Genomic DNA, 25319 nt, shown 5'->3' on the forward strand with positions numbered 1-25319 from the left:
GCAACATCAGTGGTCAGACCTTATATTTGGACAAAAAACCTTAAACTGCATTCAAAATAATATAAATCCAGTATAGTAATTAAAAATAAATTCTTTTAGGAAGGGTAGATGGAAATACATGAAAATATGGGAAAATTGGTTTTCTGGTATAATCTAAAACGACTTACTTGCATGCACCATTAATTTTCACGATATACTGAAGGTATTTTTTCAACAAACCAAGCTGCTCCCAAATGGCTGTAGTCATGATGGGATGCTATTTGTCTATGTCCATTTCTACTTCAGTTTTATAGCGAGTGGGACTTCAGCCTCTATAAACAAACAAAAGCTCTGGAAACCTGTGGACAAGCAGCCAGTAAGCCTGTAGCAGTGACAGGCTTGCTGGTATGCTTTCCAGTGTTCCCTGGAGAGGAGACAGTGTGTAACTAACTATACTATACTAATAACTTATATCAGGAAGTGCTCCCCTCCGTATAAATATTTAAAATCGTGAGTGCTAGGGTACTGAGATTTCCTATGACCACTGTATCAGCTCCTGCCTGTTTCCACCAGTTATTAAAGTTGCTCCCTCTTGGGGAAAGCAGGAAAACCTTGGGGGATGCCGGCTTGGTTGTTACCACCTCGCCTGTTACGGCCGGCTATGACCCCCTGCGGCTCTGCGGCTTGTGCTGCTGAAGGCTTCCAGGCCCTGCGGGGCTCCGGTACCCCTGCAGGCATCGAGGCCCAGAGCGGCCGGGGACAGGCGGGGCCACCGGGGAGCCGGACGGGACAGCGCTGAGGGGACGGAGAGCGCTCTTCCCTCAGACTCAGCCGCTGCCGGCACAGGGGTTATCACAGAATTATTTACGTTGGAAGGGCAGTTAAGATCTCCAAGTCCAACCATTCCCCAGCACTGCCAAGGCCATCACTAAAGCATACCACTGAGGGCCTCAGATACACGGTTTGTGAACGCTTCCAGAGATGCCGACTCCACCACTGCCCTGGGCAAACTGTTCCGGTGTCCCACTGCTCTTTCGGTGAAGAAGATTTTTCATAGAATCCAGTCTAAACCTTCCCCGGTGCAGCTTGAGGCTGTTTCCACCCGTCCTATCACTTGTTATTTGCAGAAGAGACTGACCCCACCTCACGACAATCTCCTTTCAGACAGAGAGCGAAAGGGTCCCCCTGAACCTTCTCCATACTAAACCCCACCGCGGTCTCTCACCGTTCCTCACACACTTGTGCCCCAGACCCTGTACCGGCTCCGTTGCCCTTCTCTGGACCCGCTCCAGTACCGGTTATCCCCGGCACAGCACCTCAGCCCTGCCCCTGCCCGCTCCTCACTTTGTGGGCAGTCCCGGGCCGCCCCCCTCCGCGGGGCTGGACTGAACGGAGCAGCTGGTTGAGAGCAGCGGGAGCTCCGCCCCTCGCGCTCCGCAAGCCCCGCCCCCGTGCCGCGCTACACCAATGAGAGCGCTGCGAGCCGCTGACGGACAGCGTCACGTGCGGAGGAGGAGGCGGGGCCGGAACCCGCGCCCGTGCCCGCCCGCCCGCCCAGGGGCGCGCCCCTCGGCAGCGGCTGTGGCGGCGGCGGCGGCGCTGGGACTCGGCGGGCTTCGTGGGGCGGCGCGCGTGCGCGCACTCGCGCTCGGCTCGGGAGCGCGCCCCGGCCCTCCACACCTCCCACCCGCCCCTCCGCTGTCCGCCCGGCGCGCACGGGTGCGGAGCGGCGGGAGCGTCCCGCTCGCCCTCCTTCCCGGCGGTGTGCGAAGATGGAGCTGTTCCAAGCCAAGGACCACTACATCCTGCAGAGCGGGGAGCGGGCGCTGTGGTGCAGCCGGAGGGACGGCAGCCTGCAACTGAGAGCCGGTGAGACCCCGCCGCTGGCGCTGCTTCCTGTGTGGGGAAGGGCCCGGTGCCGTCTCCCGGGGTGCGGTGGCGGAGAGCTGCCGGGCAGAGGGGTCGCTGAGGGAAGGGCAGTGGCGGTGCCGAGCCCCGGTGAGGAGTGCCGGGGCTCTGTGGTGGTGCCGCGGGTGGGTCCGGTGGGGCTCAGCCTCTGCCCATCGCCCGCCCCGCGGAGGGTGAGCCCCGGCTGCTGCTGGCCCCGCGCTGCCCGGAGCCGTGCCCGCGGGGCGGGAGGTCACGCGTGTCTTGGCCCCGCGTGGAATTCCAGTGGGGAAGTGGGGTTTTATTGTACCTCGTGTTTGTTTCTGTGCAAAACCAAGCCGGGCTGCGTCTGCCACCCCCCCCGCCCTCCCGTGGGGAGCCTGGGTGGTTCATGATATCAGAAATGGATCTGGGCACCCTCAGGGGAGCATCGCCAAACCAGAAGGGCCATCTTGTGCTGGTGTCGGCCTTACGTAAGGGATGCTGGCCACTGTTCCCGGCAAACGGTGGTTGCGTCTTGGGGCAAATGTGTCCCTGTGTCTCCTCTTCGAGGAGAGGTTGAGCAGGGCTCTGGACTTCTAAATTGCTCTCAAATTTTATTAGTGTAAGTGATGGTTACAGTGGGAGTAAGCGTATCTATATCAGGCTGAAGAGAAGGAAGTGGCATCAAAAATTGTGGATTTGTGTTAACAAAAACGTTTGCATAGGGTTGCGTTACAGAAATCTTGAAACAATGGTAATGATAATATCCTATCCTGGAGGTGAGTCAGTAAAAGTGTCTATAAAATAAAATACAATCCTTAGAATCGTAGAATCCCGGACTGGTTTGTTTTGGAAGGGAGCTTAAAGCTCATCCAGTTCCAACCCCTGCCACGGGCAGGGACACCTTCCACTGGAGCAGCTTGCTCCAAGCCCCATCCAACCTGGCCTTCAACACTGTCAGGGATGGGGCAGCCACAGCTTCTTAGGGCAATCTGCGCCAGTGAAATCAGCTTGCTTTGAGAAACAGATGTACCTTAGATGTAAAGGACTACAGTGTACCTGCTTAGAAGTTAAAAGTACTCCAAATAGCTGGATGTTTCACCAAATGAAAAGTCTTCTAAATTTGGGATCCATTTGTGCTGATAAAGCCAGTTCAGCATGCATATGACCAGGTTGGCTATCTGAGCAGAGCACACTTCATGATCCCATTCATAAAAGGCTGGAAAAACTTTATACATAGACATCAAATACCATTGTTATCTGTGTTCATCCAAAGGGCTGTTTTTCAGACTGGTCTGCCTTGTGTTATGGTTTTATACTTGGGTCATGTCTTGTCAGTGCAAGTGTTTGGCATCTCTTAGATAAAATTACAGTCTGCCTCAAGGTAATGTCATTTATTCTTGTCCAGCAGCTTCACTTACAGTTGAAAGTCCAGTAATACTTTGGCTTATACGTCACCTTACAGAATACTTGATGTTAAGCTAGCGAATAATACTGCTAGTCAATGAAATGTGTGGTTTTGTGTATATGTGTGTGGGGAAGCCTTCAGGTTTAGATTTGCAATAGTTATAGCCATCTGCAAAAGCATAAAAGCTCGTGCTTGACCCAGACTAATGAAAGCACAAAATAGTGAACTGTAGTTATGGTGATTGGTGTTTGAAAGCTTTAATTTTAGAAGTATCAATTTTTTGATACTTTTATCAAAATAATGAAAAATCATGACATTTTAGTTTTTTATCAATTTTTAACATTTTATCAAAATCAGGAAAACAAAATCACTTCATGCAGCCATTGCTGTGATTTTTTTTAAATACATTTTTGTTTTCTCAAAGTCCATGAACCTCATGGAGGCTTTGCCATTGCCCAGCAATGCCTCTGTGCTGCTCAGCAGCATTTTGTCCTTAGCTTTCCTTTAGGTTTTCAGCCAGTATACATGTGATCCCTGACCTACAGATGAATGAAAGGTAATGTGATATCAAAGTATCTCAGTCTGCCTGAAACTCTTGACATTGGTCATGCTTTCCTGTTTCAGTGTGTTTGTAGTCTTGTTTTTCCAACGCTGCCTGTGGATCATCTTAATGGAAGTGGGCTCTAGGGCTGTGAAATGAAATATCTTAAAGTGTTGAAAGCAAGCCCAAGAGAGAAATGGTTCTCTGACATGAAGTCTTTCTTGGCTCGGTAGCTCTTGCATGTATGAAGACAAAGCTGGATATCCTCAAGTTTACAATGTTATTACAGCTTAATTTCATTAATCAAGGCCACTGACCGGAAGTGAGTAACTGGATTATTGTGTGATGAGTCACTGCTGCATTAAAAATCCTAAAATCATAACTTGTGTTCATTGACATGCTTAATAGTCTGTCAAAAGGCTGTAATTTAACTGTGTGTCTTTGCTTGGCTTTGGAGGCCTTGGTTTTATTCTGTCCCGCAGAGGCTGCTCTGAATTAATCTTTATACATTCACAGATTGAAATAGATAACAGTGGCAAACCTTGCAGAGTATTGCTTTCTGTGATAGGTCTGAATCTAAAGAGCTGACGCTAAGCCTTATAAAACTCTCCTCTCTGAACTGCAAAGGCATGTTCAGAAATGTGCTGATTTTTGAAAGCTGTGTTTTCTGACCTCTTTGAATCATGGAGAGAATAGCTTGAATTAAAAAAGGCAAAAACCCCTTGGTAAATATTTGCTAAAAGCAAAATCTGAGGTTGGCCCTGGTTTGGAGGATTTCTGCCGATGTTTACAAGATGTTTCTGGTGGTTTTTTCCCCTGTGAAGTGAAAGCACTAATGAGTCACCTGCAGGAAATCTATGAATCACTTTGGCATCATAGATTTGGTGAGGAATTTAGCTGTCTACAGTGTACTTTCATCAGTGTTGTGAAAAAACATGTGCTGTTCAACCATGCTTTAAACACCTTACATCAGCTCTTGATCAGGATTTCACTCTTGGTTTACTCTATTTATGCTCTGTTTTGCTGCTCCTGACTGCTAGTTCTATGCAGTTCACAAACATTGTTTTATTGATGTTGTTGGTATAAATTATGTATTTATAGACACATGTGTATACACATATAAAAAAGAGTGAAAGTCTTGAAGACACTGAATTCTTGCTGTTTCCTTATCAGCAGAAAAAGGAATGGGACTATTTTATGGGGTGAACACTATTATGATCATGTTGGCCTTGATAATACCCTGGGCAGTAATGCCAGACTCCGTAAGTTTCGGAGTTGTTACTAAAACTATTACTAGTTCTTATGCTGGTTCCCACCACCCTGCAGGAAAAAGCCTCCAGGGTATTTTGAGTGATATATGGTTTGGAATTATCCTAACACAACTTTTGTGCACTTATGCTCAAAGACTCTATCACCTCTGCCTGCAAGAGTAAGGTGCTGTTAAGGCGTGTCCTACTTCTGAAGCTATAACTAGAGGCAAATGAGCATTTGTTTGTTCTAAATGCTTTAGGAAATTAGTGTTACAGCACTGACTTTCATCTGTTGTGAATCAGCAGTTGAAGCAATGCCTCTTAAATGTTTTGCTTTTAATGAGAGGCATGTTACCAAACAGTATGTCAGAGTATTGGAGGACAGATTTCAGGTTAGGTGTCTTAGTCTGGTAGTGTGAAATCCTCTCTGAATCACAAATCATAAGGCCATCTAGTGTGCGATGTGTGCTTGCCTTACTCCTCAGAGACATTGCAGGAGTCATGTCGGAATTGCTTGTCAGAATTCCTGAGCTGCTGTTCGTGATTGTAGACTGGAGAAGAGTGGTACCTTTGTTTGAAGTCTAATGCCTGTATATGCACGAGTGAAGGCCTTGGTCTAATGAACAGTGTAAGGAGTAATGCCACTGGTACCTGTAGATGGATTGGTAGGTGTAAGCCTTCAGAATTGTCCTGATGATGGCCAGAGTGTGAACTCGTGCTACTGAATTATTTCATACAAAACTGACTTCCTGAATTTCTGTATTATGTCTTAAGAACTGCCTGTCTGTTCTGGAAAATGAATTCCAGAGGAGGTAGTTGTAGTTTTAGGAATAAATCTCTCCATATTCCAAGTTACTTGTTAAGGAACCTCAAGCTGTTTTTTGACACTTCTTTAGCTGCAGTGGTTACTGAACTGTTTCTCCCCCTTGCTGGCTCATTCTGTTCCTTCTTTTCTGTACCCTTTCTCAGTTGTCAGCACAACATATTTGTGGTGTATGTGACAAACCAGATGTTAGATCTGATCTGTATTAGCTGCAACCCAGCAAGAATGTATGCTTAAAAAATCTTCAACACTTCGTTCCCTGTTGCTGCTTGCTCCTTCTTGCAGAAGAGAATAGAAAGGACTTAGGGTAGAGGGGTGGGCTGCTGTGAATCCTATATCTGATGGAATATTACATACAGTAGTCCATTTTTTTTTCCTTGCTTCTGACTGCGAGACAGGATTTTCAAATATATTTACCACAATTAAAATCAGTAATTCAGGTGGATTTTTATGGCTCATATTTTAGCAGAGGTTGGACTCATCTTTGATCTCATGGCTTAATATGAGCTAAATGGTGAATAGGAAATTACAGACTAACTGCAACTGAAATATTTAGAACAGAAGGCACTGACAAGTAGCAGCCCTTCAATTAAGAAGGTCTGTATCAAAGGCTTGTGGGTTTTCAATCTGTGAACACAGTGATTAGGTTCTTTCACGGTTTATCAGTGTGGGTGATATTTCAGCTCTATGTGTAAGGAAACATTAAAACTTTAAGTGACTTAGGTTTTGAACTGCAGTAAAAGGCGACCATTTATTTGATATGCCACTTATGTTCTTTCAAAACAACTACTGTAGATTGGAATGTGTTTTATTTAATGATGTTTAATTGATACTATTCAGCATACAGGAGAGCTCTCACGTTGCTGAAGCTATGCCCCAGAAAGAATAGTTAATGCTGTAGCTTCTTAAGGGACTCTGCAATAATTTCCACCAAATAGTTCCCTTGAACTATGAGGCTTCTCAGATGCTGGGTTAGAATTTTCTTTTAGAAGCAAATCCTTCAGTGCAATATCAAACAGGCCCCAAATATAGCTTAATTACATATTCAATTATATGTGTTTCAGAAACTCTTCCTGTTAGAGCTGTCTATTGAGACCGGAGGCCCAGAGTTTGACAGACTACATTTTCTCTTCAAATATCTAGAAGATTTGAGACTATGGGCAAAACCTTTTTTCTGACAGTGTTTAGAGGTTTAGACGGTGTTTAGAGAATAAGGTACGAACTTGGTAACTCAAAATTTGCTTCTCAAGTGTTAAACTTGCTATAAACTTGTGATTTAAAAAGTAGTTCTGTTCATTGAGTGTTCTGGACTGGTTATTCCAATTGGATCTGGAAAAAGGGAAATATAACCCCCATTTTCAAGAAGGGGAAAATGGAAGACCCAGGGAATTACAGACCAGTCAGTCTCACCTCTGTGCCTGGTAAAATCTTGGAGCACATTCTCCTGGAAGGCATGCTAAGGCACATGAAAAACAACAAGGTGCCTGGTGACAGCCAGCATGGCTTCACCAAGGGGAAATCCTGCCTGACCAATTTGGTGGCCTTCTATGATGGGGCTACAGAATTGATGGATAAGGGTAAAGCAGTTGATGTCATCTACCTGGACTTGTGCAAAGTGTTTGACACTGTCCCACACGACATCCTTGTCTCTAAATTGGAGAGATATCAATTTGATGGATGGACCACTCGGTGGATAAAGAACTGGCTGGACGGCCGCACACAAAGAGTTGTGGTCAATGGCTCGATGTCCGCTGGAGACCGGTAACGAGTGGTGTCCCTCAGGGATCGGTGTTGGGACCGGTCTTGTTTAACATCTTTGTCGCTGACAGGGACAGTGGGATTGAGTGCGCCCTCAGCAAGTTTGCCGATGACACCAAGCTGTGTGGTCCGGTTGATATGCTGGAGGGAAGGGATGCCATCCAGAGGGACCTTGACACGCTTGTGCGGTGGGCTGATGCCAACCTTACGAAGTTCAACCACAACAAGTGCAAGGTCCTACACCTGGGTCGGAGCAATCCCAGGCACAGCTACAGACTGGGCAAAGAAGAGATTCAGAGCGGCCCTGCAGAGAAGGACTTGGGGGTGCTGGTCGATGAGAAAATGAACAAAAGCCTGCTTCAGTGTGCGATCGCAGCCCAGAAACCAACCGTATCCTGGGCTGCATCAAAAGGAGCGTGACCAGCAGGTCGAAGCAGGTGATCCTGCCCCTCTACTCTGCTCTTGTGAGACCTCACCTGGAGCATTGTGTGCAGTTCTGGTGTCCTCAACATAAAAAGGACATGGAACTGCTGGAACAAGTCCAGAGGAGGCCACGAGGATGATCAGGGGACTGGAGCAGCTCCCGTATGAAGACAGGCTGAGGAAGTTGGGGCTGTTCAGCCTGGAGAAGAGAAGGCTGCGTGGAGACCTCAGAGCAGCCTTCCAGTACCTGAAGGGGGCCTATAGGGATGCTGGGGAGGGACTCTTCGTCAGGGACTGTAGTGACAGGACAAGGGGTAACGGGTTAAACTTAAACAGGGGAAGTTTAGATTGGATATAAGGAGGAAATTCTTTCCTGTGAGGGTGGTGAGACACTGGAATGGGTTGCCCAGGGAGGTTGTGAGTGCTCCATCCCTGGTAGTGTTCAAGGCCAGGTTGGATGAAGCCTTGTGTGGGATGGTTTAGTGTGAGGTGTCCCTGTCCATGGCAGGGGGGTTGGAACTGGATGATCTTGAGGTCCTTTCCAACCCTAACTATTCTGTGATTCTATGATTCTATATATATCTTTATATGTATTATATATATAATTGGATATCCAATTTGGATATGGTTATTCCAGTTGAGAAACTTTCAAACCAAATCTGTACGTCTTGAAAACCCACTGTCCTGCTGTGGCAATTTAACTTGATATGTATGATTTAACTCTTGACTTCAACAGCAAGAACAGAACTTTTCCCAGTTTATTTTCAGTTGTGATTTAGCCATATCACTCTTGCAGGAATCATTTGCAAGAATTTTAACCAGGAAATAACATTTGTTGTAAGGTAGAATATGAAAACGGAGTCCACTGGGAAGTGGTGTGTTTATGGGTATGTGTAGGTTTTTCTTCTCCTTCCATCTGTTTAAACCTTTTGGGAGGTGCTCTTATTCCTGTCTGTGGAGTTAATGCTTCCAGCTGATGATCATCGGATCCCTCAGCTGATCAGGTTCTAATTATATCCTTATTCGTTAAAATCATTTTGCATGTCTTCATAGGAAACAAAGTCACAGGAGCTGAGTATCAAGGAGAGAAGAAATTATTGGACAGATTTCTAGGGGAGGAACTTGAAAACAGTACAACCCCTGTTCCTTTTGAAAGTTCTGCTTTAGCAAACAGTGGTATTAATGCTCAATGATCGGTTGTGTATTCTTGTTCCAAACATACCTGATTTCTCCCCACTGAGAACTGGGAGAGGATTTCTCTTCCTGAAAAGCTGACCAAAATGAATGAATTCCACTTGAACATTTAGATTTATTCTTTAAAAGGAAAACCATTACTTGAATAGAAGCCATGGAACAGTGTTTATTGTGTCTTTGGAAACCTGCAAGCAAGGTACTTGAACATACTTAGAGCTCAAAAACCTATGCTCTGTTTTGTATAATGAAGTCTTTATCACTAATAAATTCCAAAGGATAGTAGGTAAGATCATACTGAGATGCTGAAGTAAATTGCATAAAAGATGCCAGTGTTGTGCAAAACAGAGTTCTGAGCCAAATTTAAACGTATATGGTCTTGCCTGAGAGCTGGTTGCAAAATGTGCATGGCAGATGTGCTGCTCTATCATTAATTGTTAACTTTCAGTTTGTTTTTCCCCTGTTTCTCCGTTTAGGAAAAACAGCAACACATGGCTGATGCTTAAATGTTTTTTCCCTATCCTGACATGTTTATGATACATTGCTTGTTGTCATTTGATTAGATACTCAATTTGTTCCCAGCAGTTAAAAAGAGGGAGGGAAGGAAGGAAGCAAGCATGTGGTGCCTGTGGCATGAAATTATTTACTCTCTGTTCCTGAAACACATGTGCCAAGCTCTTGAGTATAGCTCCCTTATTCAGTGTATGAAAAGGTTGTTTGCAAACCATAATTCTTTATCTGCTTTGAGTTGGATTGGTTGTATAGTCAGGAAAGTTAATTGTGGAGTGAGAAGGAAAGGTGATAGTGAGGGAAAACCTCACCTTGCTTAGACTTGGCTTACCACAGCTTGTACCAGTATCCCTCTCATGGCTCTTAAGAAGTGTTAACATAAATCACTTCAGTGATAAGTAAAGGAGGTTATTTTTCATGATCATTAAATCCTTATGCTCAGTTAGTGCTTATAGTCAAACCTTTTGAGTATAGGTGAAACTGTTGAGCAAGTGTTTTAGAACAGCCTGTCTGCAGAAGGACTGAATGTAGTGTTTATACTGTTGGCTTTAGAAGTAGGTATATCTTCCTCCTGCCTTTCTGAGAGTTTCCTTCTTACAAAGTAAATAGGATTAAAAATGCAGACAACCTGCTGCTTTCCTGGCTTGAAGGTATCCTTACCAACGAACAACTTGAGCTTTGTTGAAATGTCAGCTGAAGATAGGGATGATGTTGGTCTGTAATAACATTATTAAGCGCTTGTTACGTTGGGAAGGATGAAAGATGTTATTTCCTTTGTCAGAAGTGATAGAGGTTATGTTTATTAGCAAAGTTCAGCAGTGGAGAAGAATAAAAGGAAATCCTACAGTAAAAAAAAGCCAAAACCACTGAGCTTCAGTGGCTTAGTGCCTGTCTGCATTTTAAGAGAGTTACTGCTGGGCACTTACCTGAACGGGTTGAGGAGGTGATTCTAATTTCAATTGGTTCAAACCCATCTTAACAGCTTGCTGCACACAGTTTGGCACACCTTTTGCCTCCAAAGTGGGGTGCATGCACTTAGTGCACAAGGCAACTCATTGAGGTGTGGGAAGAAATATTTTGTAGCATTAATAAAATAGTTTTAAAGTAGTGTTATTTTATCTTTATTTCATCCATTTAAGACTTGTATTTCTGTGTATTTGTTTTAATGTATTTAATATTAGTGCAGTAGAACTTGTATATTACGTAGCAACCTGGTCCTGTGGAAGGTGTCCCATGTGGCATAGGGGTTGGAACTGGATGAGCTTTAAGGTCCCTTCCAACCCAAACCATTCTATGATTTATAGATAAATATATGTATATTTGGGATGCATGTTAAACTGATAATCATTACTGATGTGGTATGTGATAAGAAAGTTTGGACACCACTGATCTAGAGGGTCAAATCCCATTTAGAGAGATGTTTCACCTGGTAACAACTGCTGACAAGAGTTTGCTACCACTTCCAGTGCAGGAGTTCCCTGTGCAATTACTTGTAATACTGGAACCTCTCCAGACTCTCCAAATGTTCAGAGCTCTCTGAACGTTTTCCGTATGTTTTTAAGTTTCCCGAGCAATGCCTGGTGACTCAGGGGATTTTATGACTGCAACAGAATACAAAGAAGTGTTCTTCATCAGAATGAATGGTAAGGATTCACTTTTGTTAGGGACTTTCTCTGGGACTTGCATCCTGCTTTTGCAGGAGTAATACAAACTTGCGTTGTATACTCCCAGCTCCACTGCTTCAAATCTGTCCCTATACAACTTGAATTGTATTTGAACTGTTCCTGTTCATCTCGTCTAACTTGGAGATACTGAAGCAAAGTGTCCAAAGAAACTAAATTGCCGTTTCGTTTTCTTAGATACAAGTGGGTGGATGTGTACTTTGTAGTGTGCTGTACTTCTGACAGGGGAGACAGGCACTCTGTAAGAAACTTGCATTGCATTACCATTTGGAAACATGATTCTCATTACTGGAGATTGGAGGATAAGCAGGCTTTCTAGCAAGGCTATAGGGTATAGCAGAGTAGCAAAAAGGAGACTAACTGGGATGTTTTGATAGCCTAGTGTAGCCCAGCTATCAGGTTGGGAGGATGCAGGCAGAATGGAGAGCAGTGTTGTTTACATGTCCCTAGTAAAGCAAAGCATTTCAGTTCAAAGCGATTGAGGGCTCTCAAGGCTGTAACACAGTGCAAGCTGTATAAGTGACAAAGGTAATTCAAACAGGTGATTAGCTGAAGGGATAACTTGTTTAAAGTTTGGGGGAGAATATGCAAGTAAGTGATGTTAACACTTCATGACAAGAGCTTGTAATACTAAATGTCTTCATACTCCATCTTTCTGTAATTATAGTAGCTAATATAACTTTAGAAATCTGTGCTGAAAGGAAAACTCAATTAGCCAAGTTTCATTTGGATAAGTAGTACTTTATTTCCTACTAGAGAAAGAAGTTCAAGTTTATACGCTTAAGTCTTCCCAGTTAATAGATAATCTCTTAATCCTGGCTAATAATTCAGAACACAGTTCAAAGATAAACTGGAACTTGGAAGCAAGCTTTCTGTTGAAAAGCCACGAGAGGTCATAGGGGTCAAATAGTGCTAATAATAAGTTGTCTCTGATCTAAAGCAGACACAGTTATAGAAAAACCACTCTATCTAAAAATAGTGTTGAAGTTGAGTAGTGTCCCCCCCCCCCCGCCCCCGCCGAAGTTAACGCTTCGGGTGTCGAAAGTTATGTTAGCAGAGGTAAAAGATTTACTTTGGTTATTTACAGTGAGTTACTCAGATTTACTTTTTGTGTGTAAACGTCTATTGCTTGTGTTGGATGTTGTGAATTAGGAGAGTTACTGCTCTGTCAAAGCTATGGAAAGAATTCCTGAGAAATAACATGTCTGTGTTTATACACTCACATATAAACTGAGCTTGAAGCTCTGTGATGGTTTGTATGTTTTTGTACCAAGTGCACTGACAGGAAACTTTCTAACCAGGGTGCATTCCTGAAAGCCAACAACATTTGAGGAAGGTAGGAAGAGTATACTCCCTGAGCTATAGCAACATTGGAAGATAAATAGTTAAAGCTATCTGATGAATTGACCCAGGCAGTGGTTCACTAGTAAGGGCTGGATTCAAGTGATTACAAATGAAACCTTTTATTCTTCCTGCCTTTTCCCTGACACCCTACCTCCTTAAAGCTGTCAGGCTTGCATAGAGTCATTCAGTGTAGAGCAAGTGGCTTATCCCAAAGCAGAAGCTTGTTATCAGAATTTGTGCCTGGCCTAGTATCAGTTCTGCTGCTGGCAGATTGGAGAAAGAGCTAGAAAGCACTTTGGCTTTTGATGCTCTTCCAACCTGCTTTTGAATCTGCTTTTTCAGGGTTACATTTGTGTAAACACGAAGAATTAAAGAAACTTAATTGGGCATTGCATGGCCCTGCATCACTGCTGGTAAGCTCCAAGGGGTGGTGGTGCAAGTAATCACATCAAAGCTGGTTTTGTTCTGAATTGACGACGGAAGTTCTATTGTGCTGCAGCCACAATGCTGATACAATCACTGTGACTGGTAAATGTATTGTCAGTGATTGTTAATCTCTAACAGAAATTGGCAGAAAGAGGCAATGCTTATTTCAATAGCTTGAATTTAGTTATTGGGGTAAGGGAAAGAATGAACAATTTTGTATGTCACGATGGCAACTTAGTAAGCAAGTACATACCTCAGAGTATTAAGGGCAAGTTTAAGACCTGTCAGACTGTGGCAGTTCTCTCAAATGAAAACATATTGAGGACACCAGAGAACTCCCCATGTCAAGGAAGATGCTCCCTGGGCCTCAGCTCACTGCTTGTAGTGACTCTTTCTGCTTTTGACTATTTTGACAGCGGTCATTATCACCAGCACAACGCTGCAAGAAATCTGTTTCAGCAACATTGTGTTGCAGTTTCAGGTTGAGAAGTCTTTGTTCCTGGTTGGCTGAGTTTCAAGTGATCACCAGGTGACTAGTATGGTATCCATAGGAAGGTAGGTTTGTGTGGGGTAGGAAGAGTAACTGTATTGATAAGTTGTACTTAATATCTCAAAGCATTCGGTCTGTTTTGTGTGTGAAGGCCAGTGTTTCCTTTGATAGAACCTTGTGCTAGTTAATTCATATTGATAAAAACCTCTATATGAGAAAACTCAAACTTGCCACGTGTTGTTTCAGCATTCAGCAGTAAGGAGTGTGGCCAGCTCTCCCTATATATGCTATCCAGAAACTGTTAACTGAGGATTTTCAGGTTTGTCTTGTATGGTTACTTTCCCCTTTGGCTTTAAAAAGATCTAAATACCTTTTGTAACATGTCTGTGTACCAGCTTATGCTGCCTCTTAAATTCTGCTGTGTTTTGCAGTTAAAGACTGATCTCCTTCAGGCTTGCAGTTAGCTTTTTTGGATTTCTCTATATTTAAAATTGTGACTTAAGCAAAGACTAATTGGCTATAATTTCAAAGATACAGATGGTGGCTGAAGATGCTGCTGCCTGAATTGCCAGACAGACTAAATGACTGCAAGTGAAGAGACTTGAACAACTTTACAGGGATAGACAAGAGATGGAGACAGCTTCTTTGAAACCAGAGTAACTAGGACTGTGCTCAACACGAAAGCCCATCTTTGAGGGGGGATGCGTGAGTGATGGTTAAACCTTTTCACTTGCTTCACCCATCTTCCATTTCCAGAGTATACTCTTGAAGAGCAAGAGGTTCATCAGTATATGCTGTAGTGATGTATATTCAGCATGGTTGGGGGTTGTCTCTGAGTTGAGATAAGGCTTTCACACAGGAAATAGAGCTGTAACCAGTAATAAAGTTTTAGTCAGAAGGTCAGAACCAGATGTGTTATATTTAGTTAAAACAACTTGCTTGCCTCAGTGTTGTCACAGGACAGAAAGTATGATGCTGTCACCAAAGAAATCCAGTGCTTCCCAGCTGGTGGATCTATAGCTGCTGCCCTTAAACTCTCCAAGTGCAAAGTGCATTTAACTCCAAATGCATTCTCTTTTTTCCAAAGCTCACTCGTACTTTAAGTGAACACAGGAATTGAAGTTCAGAGCCAGTTCTCATTGTGCCTTTTTACTCCTAGGGAGATATATTCTATGGATGTTCTATATGCTTATGTCTAGGGCTACATATGTCAGAGTAACCCACAAAACTAACAGAACAGCCATGCAAGACCCACTTGCTCTACAGTCCTTGATACCAATTTCCTTTTGTCCTTTTGCAGGCAAGTTGAAACTATCATTTCCTTACATCTGTAATTAAAACAAAGTCTTGTTTTCTTATTTACTATCTCTTGTAAGCTCCTAGAAGAAAGCTTCAGTTACTAAGCAGAACTTTCCTGCTAATATCTCTTATCAAAGCAGGAAATCAGTGGTTTAAAAATACTTGCTGGGTTTATAGTAGCAGTGGTGAACCTTCAGTGGTTTGGTTCTTTAAATTCCTCCTGTGCTTAGCTTTTTTTGGTTGCTTGATATATCTAGCTGGTTTCTAGCTCTTGCAATGGAATATGAATGTAGAAATCAATTGCAAAGATGGCAAAAAGCAGATGAAGCCTGAGACAGTACAGCTTTAGAACCAGGGATGAACACAAGACTCTGGGATTGTGTGGATGATCTGGGAAAGAAGCTGGAAGACTTGAGAGTAAGGAAAGCTGCCTTTGTCCCTCTTCTCTGTAAGTTTGATAGTGCAGATTTCCCACTCAGCATGTTATCTGGACTGAAACTCTGAGCTCAGGCTGTCCTAAACTTGTTTTATATGAGCACAAGTCTCTGTCATACTGATACAAAATGAGTTTGGGTACTTCAGCAAGTTTTGAGGGTAGGTTAAACTGTTCCCACTGTCGTAGACACTTGTTTCCTGGTGCTCATCTATCTGTGTTAGTCTCCTTATGAACTTCATTTCATTATGGCATGATTCTTACTGGGCTCTTTACAGACCAAGTAACTGTCTGTAGCATTCTTACAGTGAAATGAGAAGAGCCAGGAGTTTCTCTGCATATACAGTCCATTAAATGGTACAGCATGATTACACGCATGAATTGTAGTTCTGTACTGCCTCCTGAAAACATTGCTTTGAATTGCTCTTAGTTCTTTCTTATATACAAACACGTGGTATATCCCATTTAAAGCAGTTCAGTTTAGATCTACCTTGACTTCAACCATTTCTACTGTATCTTATCTTATTGCTTGTATTTAGTGGTGAAATTAACTGAGTCTGGTTTAAATGTCTAATGCTGAAAGCTAGGAATAAATGTATGTTCTGGGAATTCCTAAGTCTTAATTACAAAAGTTTCAAGGAGGACACAGTGTTTGAGAACAAGTACTGAGGTCTTGTAAATAAAGTATGTGCAGGTGATGATTTGTACCCTTCTGTGTCTGAAGATGTCGTGTGAGTTCTTTCAGAGGTTCATCTAGGTACACTGGGAAGTAAGATATTTAATTTGCCTGGATGTTAAAACTGGAGAAACTCTTCCACTTAGGAACGAAGTAGTTTTGGTAGACAATAACAAGCTGCTTGTCCTTCTTGGTGTAGAAAAACCCTTTCTTCTCCTTTGCCTTTGTGAGTTTGTTCTCTCCTATGCAGATGTTAATTGTTTCTGAGGATTTGTTTTCACTTTAAAGATTTGCTATACAAAATTTGTTCTTTTGCATAGTCTTGAACAGGTACTGCTGTACTGTTAGAAACTCTTGCTGAGTATCAACAGTGTGTGTCTGTGAGACCACAGGTTACTTAGTCTTCATGTTTATCCTACCTTACTGACTTGAATCAAATGATGGCTTGAGTGCATGTTAAGAGGAGTAGGCTTCACAGATCAGACAGTTGACAGTGTTGCCTTCCTGCTTTCTCTTCTTCTTATGTGGTTCACTGGAATTTCTTAACAGTAGGAGAACTAGAAACCTAAAACTCAACTTTGTGTATTTTGGTATTCCATGTAGTTGTTGAGAGTGTTTTAACAGAAGAGGAACTGTGTGTGTGTGTATGCATGTATACAGAAAGACAATGTGAAACTAATAGGAATGGGATAGGGATGGGAGAGAGCTGGGGCTGAAGGTTAACAGCTGCTAGGTTTTTGAAGCTACATTACCAACTTAATGACCTGTATTCAATTTCACTATAGCCATGTAAAATTTCAGTTAAGCTACAAATTCTAATGGTTGTTAGAAGAATTGAGCCTCCATTAAACTGAATTCCTATGGCCAGTACAATCATGCATATTTTTGCTGAAATATCTGGGGCAGGGCTTTAAATTAATACTTAGTACTTATTAAATTAGTTAGGCACTTAGTCATTTGGTCATAGGTACTTCTTAATAGGCTACAATTGAACAGCAGATGCATCTTATTGCAAGAATACTGGTGTTTTTCTACCCTCTAAGGTAGGTAAAGTAGAGAGAATGCCCATCACTGAGTTATCTGTCCTGTTGAGTTTACTTTAAAAAAACACTTGCTTTGTTCTTTTTTTGCAGCCACTGATCTTCTTCTGGCTTGGAATCCCATTTGCCTGGGCTTGGTAGAGGGAGTCATTGGTAAAGTTCAGCTCCATACAGGTAGGTGGCTCGTGCTGGGTTTTTGTTGCGTATTTTCCTCACAGTGCTAATATACTTTGCTTTGAGGTCAGTGATGCTACAGATAACACTGTGTAGTTCAAATGCAATTACATAGTGGTCTTTGCAATGGAGGAGGATTCCCCAACCATATCAAAGTGAATATATAATAGCTGCAGATGCAAATCCCCTCTACTTTCCAGTGTGTGTATTTTGGTTTGTCACTGCCTTGTAAAAATGGAGAACTGCATTCATAGAGTAGAAATTTGTGTTTGAGGCATGTGAAAGGTGTAAAACTCTTGCACCTTTTTGAATAATCCTTTCAAGTGGATTTTTGTTGTTTTACTGTGGTACAGTGCAAAAACTAACAGTGGAAGTTTTCACAGAGCTATAAATCTTGTATTCTCAATGCTGTATGGAAACCGCAAGAACAATTACTACCTAGGTAGGTGACTATTTGAAAGTAAAAGGAACACTTAAATTTATTTGTAGTTAGATGTAAGACATAGCTATGAAGTGAAAGAGAAGTAGAATGTGTTGTGATTAACTGATTCAAGTAACTTTTTCCTGTGAAATAAGGTCAGTGCTCCTTTAGCTTTAGTCAGCTGCAAAGTCCTGTAGCCATAGCAAATATTTCTTTTTTTTATGCCAGCTTTGTCTAGAAAGATTCTTTTGCCAGCAGAGCTCTGGATATCTATTTACTGACAAGTAGGAAAGTCGGCCATAAACTCTGCTTGACTTATTGTGTGCTTGTTCTTTTTGCGAATGCTTAGATCCTGCATTTAAAGTAGTGCCTGGCAATATGATCAATACAGGTAAAGTTTCAAGTGTGTTCCAGGCTAGCAGGATGGATTAAGCGCTGAAATGGATCAGATGTTTCTGTTGAATAGAAACAGATTAGTCAAGATGGCAGTGGCATGTTAGCATTAGGGGAGGAAAGAAAACAGGGACCGGTACACCACTGCATGAGCTTGTGACAGATCTAGTTCTGGGAAATGCTTGGCTGCATAGTTACTGTCACGTTTCTGAGAATATTAGTTGAGAACCCATCTCTCCATGAAGTTTAGAATCATGTCCTCTTTCAGCTGTATCACTTCATCTTCTCGTCACCAGATGTTTTTGACTGTGCTCATACTGCAGACCTATTCAGCCATGCTTTTTCAGATCTGATGATATGAAGTGGCTCAGACTCTGCCATTTCACTTTCTCTTCTCCCCATCCAGGTTATCTGTATTGTTCAGCATGTGCTGTTCATGATGAATGATGGCTAAACTCCAGCAATGACTCACTTCTGCTGTGGGAAAATACTCAATGATTGTTTTTAGTATGGTTTTTAGCCTTTTTTCAAAAACCCAAGCACTTGGGTACACAGTGGCCTTCCCCCGCCTCTCCCTAGGGAGTCCAGTATAAAAGCCCTTGAAGAGGAAGACCTTATCAAATCCTTTCTGGAAGGTCGAGTATGTTATGGCAACCAAATATCCTTGCATGTGTGCTTACTGTGAGACACTTCCTCTGCTTATGAAAGCTGAGTTATAACTTCCTGCAGTCTGTGATACTTCAACAGGTGCCAGCTTGCTATTGTCAGGTAAATTATCAGGTAATAAACCTGGTCATCTTTCCACACGTCCTGTAGAGCTGCTGAATCAATGTTGCTCATCATTTGGCTTGTGGCCAAATGCTTAGGCCGGTGGAAGCATTTTGCTTCCTCTCTGCTTTGTTCGGGTGACATGATCACAAACTGTTCATAGACTATCTTGTTGTAGATATTCTGATACTTAGGGATGCAACTCTCCTGTGAACTGACATTTATTTTTTACCATGAAATGTCTGAAGGAACAGTCTCCAGCTATTTATCCTTACTCTTCTGAGAGCTACTGCTCCCTTAAGTTTGCTAACAGTTGATGTATGTCCTCCAATGGGCTGCAGTCAAAACAACAGGGCTGAGTTGTTTGTCAAAGGTCTCTTGGAACCTGTTATTTCTGATGAACTCTCACTTGATCAGATTCAAGTGTAGTTTCATGTAATCCTCTAGCTGAATCATCTAGCACACTGTAACAGTAACCTGTCTTCATTACTTATTCTTCTATCAATCTTTGTCCCCTGGAAACTTTATCAGCAGAAGTTGTATAAATATTTAACATTGCTGGACCATTATCTCTGGACCTGGTAAGAGAACTGTGCTGCAGAAGCTGGGCGAAATGCTTTTTTCCCCCCAGGGATGATCTGAGACAGAGCTGTTGCTCTGATTATTTTTTTTCTCTCCTGCCCCTAGATTGTAAGGATCAGAAAACTTAAGCTCTTTTGGCTAACTATAGTTCTGTATGGGCTTGCCTTGCTCCGAAACTTGTTATTAGCTATTGTTGGAAAGAAGTATTGATGTCTTAAAATGCTTAGCACACACTGACTAATGTTAGAAACTTTCAATACCTTTTTAAGTACTGAAGTTTCTACCAGTACGCTATAAAGCTGTCACTAAGCCTATGTGCGCTTGAATGTCTTGGGCATAGATAGATCCTTTTATGTTCTTGAAAGATGTGCTTAATGCAGCAATGCTGGAGTAGCCCTAAAATGACCTTGAAATGTCCCATAGTCAGTCTTGGGCTCTCCTTAATTTTGCAATGAATTACACTTGCCAAAATGCTGTAAGTAGGGATGGGATTTAATTTACTTTTAATCTTGCTGGTTGTATTGCTGGCCTGCAGAATTTGTAGGAAAGCTTCTGTGGCAGAGAAGCAGTCTCGCAGAAACCAGCCAGCCAATATTACATGGCTTAGTTTTGAACTCTTTAAAGAATTTTTGCCTTGAGAAGGTCAGTTGTACATCCGGACATAGCTGTACACCCACACTGGAGGTGAAAATCTACTTAATGTATCAGCTGGTACTTCCTCAATGCTGAATTTTCTTAAACAGTAAGATGCTTTGGGGGATAAAGGGGGGGAAGCTAAATAACAAAACTTTAATTGAATCATAGAATCATAGAATAGTTAGGGTTGGAAAGGACCTCAAGATCATCCAGTTCCAACCCCCCTGCCATGGGCAAGGACACCTCACACTAAACCATCCCACCCAAGGCTTCGTCCAACCTGGCCTTGAACACTGCCAGGGATGGAGCACTCACAGCCTCCCTGGGCAACCCATTCCAGTGTCTCACCACCCTAACAGGAAAGAATTTCCTCCTTATACCCAATCTAAACTTCCCCTGTTTAAGTTTGAACCCGTTACCCCTTGTCCTGTCACTACAGTCCCTGATGGAAGAGTCCCTCCCCAGCATCCCTATAGGCCCCCTTCAGGTACTGGAAGGCTGCTCTGAGGTCTCCACGCAGCCTTCTCTTCTCCAGGCTGAACAGCCCCAACTTCCTCAGCCTGTCTTCATACGGGAGGTGCTCCAGTCCCCTGATCATCCTCGTGGCCTCCTCTGGACTTGTTCCAGCAGTTCCATGTCCTTTTTATGTTGAGGACACCAGAACTGCACACAACGCTCCAGGTGAGGTCTCACAAGAGCAGAGTAATGTTACAATGCAAGTATATGGTCTCTTACCTTTTTCTGGCTCATCCAAAGATGACTTGTAAGAAAACATGGGGTAAAAATGGGAATAGAAAGAAAAGGATTTTAGGATGTGTTGTGGATATATGTTACTGAAACAGAACGTTGCACATATTCTTGGTACAGATGCACAGTCAAGATTGTCTCTACATGACGTTCCCATACAGTACAAGCGCATAAACAGTGTCTCCTTTACAGAATATTAATATTGTTTTGTGGTTTAGTTAATGTGATTACATACAAATACAAATGTAGCCACTCAACTTCTTTTCATCAAAATCCCAATATAGAACTAAAGAGGTGGTTTTATTATTTTTTTATAAGAATGAGAAGTAAATACTTTAATCCACTAAAATAGTTATGGTAGGCTGAAGTTGGATCACTTCTAATCAGAGACTACTTAGCGAGTTGACCAAACACTGTAGTGCCAGCATATGCCCAGAGTTAATCCTGTAGATCTAACTATAACCAAAGCTGGATTTCTTAACCAATTCCAGCAACTTCCACTTAACTCATTCATTGCCACCACATGTTTTTGTTTCTGGGTCAAAGCACTCTCCTGTGCAGTTTAATATCTGTACTTGTATCAATTTGGTGTGCTCTTCCGGTGCTGGTTAATTAAGACCCAGATGAAATGCTGCTGGCAAGGTTCTGTAGACTCAGAAAAGAGAAGGGAAGTGGAATTCCTCCTCCCCTATCCCTAGGAAAGGAAAGCTTTTTTTTGTTAGTATGCCTCTAAATCTTGATAGGAACAAAGGGTAGTGGTTCAGCATCTGACGTATCTTCAGTGAGATGTAACTGCTCCATTTCAAACTTCATCCGGTCAATAACTTAAAACATTCTTTTTGCATGCAACTGATTTCTAAGTTACTGAAGTAACAAAAAAATAAGCAAATGTAACATGAAATTTCTTGGCTAAAATCAAAATACTTGCAAAAAGCAGCATTTATAGTCAACTTCAGCACAGTTTAAGAAAAGCTACTGCCATAGCGTTTGAGAAGCTAAATATTAAATTGTTTAGGAAGTGTTAGAGCAAAGCAGCAGTGGTGTGCTGACAGTGTTGAAGCAGAAGAGGAGTTAGGTTTCTGTTTTAGTGAGGAATGGGAGGGAGTAACTTACTTTAGATACAGTACTCGAAATCATTCATTGTCATCTGTTCTGCCATGGTTCATAGAACACTAAAAGAGAGCATCAGGTGTTAAGAGATGATTTGAAGTGTGCACTTTTCTGGAATGACATAGCTGTAGTGTTCTGTACACCCCATACCTCCCACACTGAGTAGACAATAATTATTATTTTTGTTTTAAAGCTATTCTATGGAATTAATGTGTTTGTTTTAACTGCAGGAGCACACACTCTGTTTAGGGATTCAGTTATTTAGATATTGCTGGCAATTATAATATGCTGCTTCTATGACTATTGTTGAAGCTTTCACTTTAGGGCATAGTTTATCTGCATAATTACTTCCTGACTGTTCTCTTTTGATCCGCAGGGGAATTCCTGTTTTCTTTCAGTGTTCTGTGGCTCTGGCTATAATACAAATAAAGTTTTGAAGTGTATACCAAGATGACTTTGAGTTCACTTTTAAAAAGGATAAAAGGCTACAGAACTCACTTGGCTATATTAAGCTCTTTTGTTCTTATTTACTGCCACCAGGGTTTGTTAATATGAGGTAAACTGAAGAGCAGCCAGAGGCTTTTTCTTTGCCAGTTTTCACTGAATTTGCTTAAAATGCCTTCACATTATACTTTTGTTTTCCAATGGAATCATACTGATTATTTAACTGAAGCTCTGGATGGTATCCTTTCTGAACAGAGTATCTGTTTAGTTTGTTGACATACACTGGTGATCTCGTAGGAGTAAGTAGTGTAGCTAACCTTCTGTAGGTGGGAACAGATGAGATGATAGGACTAGGAATAGCTGTCTGAATGCCTTGTTGTACTACCCTTCTGTTAAGCTTGGATTGCCGTGGATTTCCAGAAACTGTATTGATTTTGCCTATTGGAAAGCAATACGGTAGACCTTCATTTTCAGTGAAGCAGTAGTCATCTCATTTGCTGATGGTTGATTTGGTAGCTTTTCAATTTCCTCTTTTTAAAAGGTTTTTCTTACCTGTTCATTGCTTTTCTTAGTGTTGCATAGAATCTGCCCTGTTTTCCTCAGCTTCCCTTTTCTTGTTTCCCCCTTATCCTCATAGTTGCTAGCTGGAATGGTGGAGGCAAAGGTATGTGTTTGTCGAATCCTTGTTGCTTGTAACTCTATATAAAAGCTGTTCCAGCATCTGCTGTCAGTGAGGATACCTGTCTTGCTGACATTTGCTGTCTGTCTCTTGACCTTATTTGTTATCCTTTGACCAGTGTTTAGGAGACTAGGCTCATGTCATAGCTTTGAGTAACCTAGTCCAACCTGAGAGCTGACCCTGAACGAGCAAGGTGACATCCTGAGATCCCTTCCGACCTGTCTCTGTGATCCTAGAGAGATAAAGACCCTGATGCTGTGTTCAGGAAGCAGTGCAGGACTCCCTGTAGAAGATCACATACATTAAATATGTCTGTCTTCATTCCCCTTCCCCTTCTTCCTTTAGGGGGGGGCAGGCTATGCTTGTCACAGTGCATTTATAGTTATGAGGATCTGTAATTTTTAAAGGCTTCTTAGTACCTAACGTAAGCACATCCCTTTTCTAAAAATAATCATATAGAATCAAAGAAAGGAGTGGAATGTCGTAAGGCACTGTAGTCTGTTTGCAATGATTATTTGTTTTCTTTAGGTAGAAGAAACTGCTGCTTATATATATCTTGTCAAATTTGGATTGAAGTGTTCAAGGTTATTTAACTGTGGTTATTCGAATGATGTTCACAGCTTCGATAGAGCTTTAATTATCTTTTGAGACTACATTGGAAATTCTGGGAAAGAGAACAATTCTGGGTGTCCTGGGGCTTTGAGCAAGTTATCCCAGCTTTTTCTTAAGCACTCAGAAGATAAAGTACTGTTTAGAATTTACCGAACAAGGAAAACAGATGTGTTTGCTATGAAGCCTCTAAATAGGCTTTTCAAAGGCTGTATAATATATTCAAAGGCATAATACATGATACAATCCACTGTCGTAAGTGTGGAAGCATATTTAAGTCTGTTATAGTGCATAATGCCGGTATATGACCTCTTCAGTTAAACTCGATTGCTTCTGAGCTGAGAGTAGAGTATATGTGTGTCCCTAAGATGTTCTGTGCCTTTTATATCCCTCTTAAGAGAACTTTTTCACTTTTGACTTATAAAAGGCCAGCATGCCACTGATCTGACCAAGGGATTAAAATCTAGGAAGCTCATGTCCAGACCACTGTTCAGCAATGACTGGGAATGTCAACTGTTCTGTTCCCCTGTCTCTTTAAAGTGTCAAAGCTAGATCTGCAGATGTTTTAGATTGCACATATCTGTGCCAATACCTGTTAGCAATATCTTCATTAATCATAGAATCATAGAATGGTCAGGGTTGGAAAGGACCTTAAGATCATATACAGGCTTTAGAAGCCTGCTATGACAGATTTAAATATGCTTTCATACTTATGACAGTAGATTGTGTCATGTTTTATGCCTTTGAAAAGCCTACCACTTAGATGTGTATACTTCAGGAATGATGTCTGCTCCAAACAAAAAGAAGGTAAAGCTTCCTACTGTTTCCTTGTTTCTTTCCCAAATGTTTAGTTGATAATTCAAAGGTTGTGGTAGATTATCAAATGGAGCACTAATACCTAGGAAGAGAAGTAGTGAAAAACTGTGGGATGTGCAGCTGCTCTGTCTTGAATTTCCGTATGATTCTTGATACTTTAACTGTGGCTCTTTACAATCTCTCATTTTGTAATTACAGAATTTGGGTAGAAACTCAAAAGCTTTGGCATTCTGAAATTTAGGGTGGTGAGGCACTGGAATGGGTTGCCCAGGGAGGTTGTGAGTGCTCCATCCCTGGCAGTGTTCAAGGCCAGGTTGGACGAAGCCTTGGGTGGGATGGTTTAGTGTGAGGTGTCCCTGCCCATGGCAGGGGGGTTGGAACTGGATGATCTTGAGGTCCTTTCCAACCCTAACTGTTCTATGATTTTATGATTCTATGATGTTGTGAAGCTTTAAACATACATGAGCTGCTTTATCATATAGTCCATGTTTGGTCACCATATTTTTTAAGTCATGAATCTTGTAATCAGATGTTACCCGTGTCTGTCTTGTTTGCTGTTTTATACACAAGAGAAGGTACAAAGGGGAAGTCTTAGCTGTTGAGTTCTAGCTATTCTTTTCAAACTGTACCGCCATTAGTGACATTGGTGGGAGTATGCATCATCCTAGAGGTTGCCTCACTGCTATAGATGAAACAGTGATAACTTTACCTGCAATGAATATGTCTGTGAAAGAATTTATCTCCTTATTATATTAGAGAATGAATAAGTATTTTTAGTGTATTTTTATTACAGTGGAT

At 42.1% G+C, this 25319-nt stretch overlaps 1 protein-coding gene across 1 annotated transcript in view; it reads left to right on the forward strand.

Annotated features, from left to right (window-relative positions):
* Positions 1-1573: 1573 nt before the first annotated feature.
* Positions 1574-25319, forward strand: part of INPP5F (inositol polyphosphate-5-phosphatase F) — a 47351-nt gene continuing 23605 nt past the window's right edge. The window contains exons 1-2 of the mRNA XM_065672388.1: positions 1574-1848; positions 17236-17316. Of these exons, the coding sequence (XP_065528460.1) occupies positions 1752-1848; positions 17236-17316 (178 nt within the window). The 5' untranslated portion in view covers positions 1574-1751. The remainder of the gene's footprint in view (positions 1849-17235; positions 17317-25319) is intronic.

This window comes from Lathamus discolor, chromosome 3, assembly GCF_037157495.1.
Source record: "Lathamus discolor isolate bLatDis1 chromosome 3, bLatDis1.hap1, whole genome shotgun sequence".
NCBI lineage: Eukaryota > Metazoa > Chordata > Aves > Psittaciformes > Psittacidae > Lathamus > Lathamus discolor.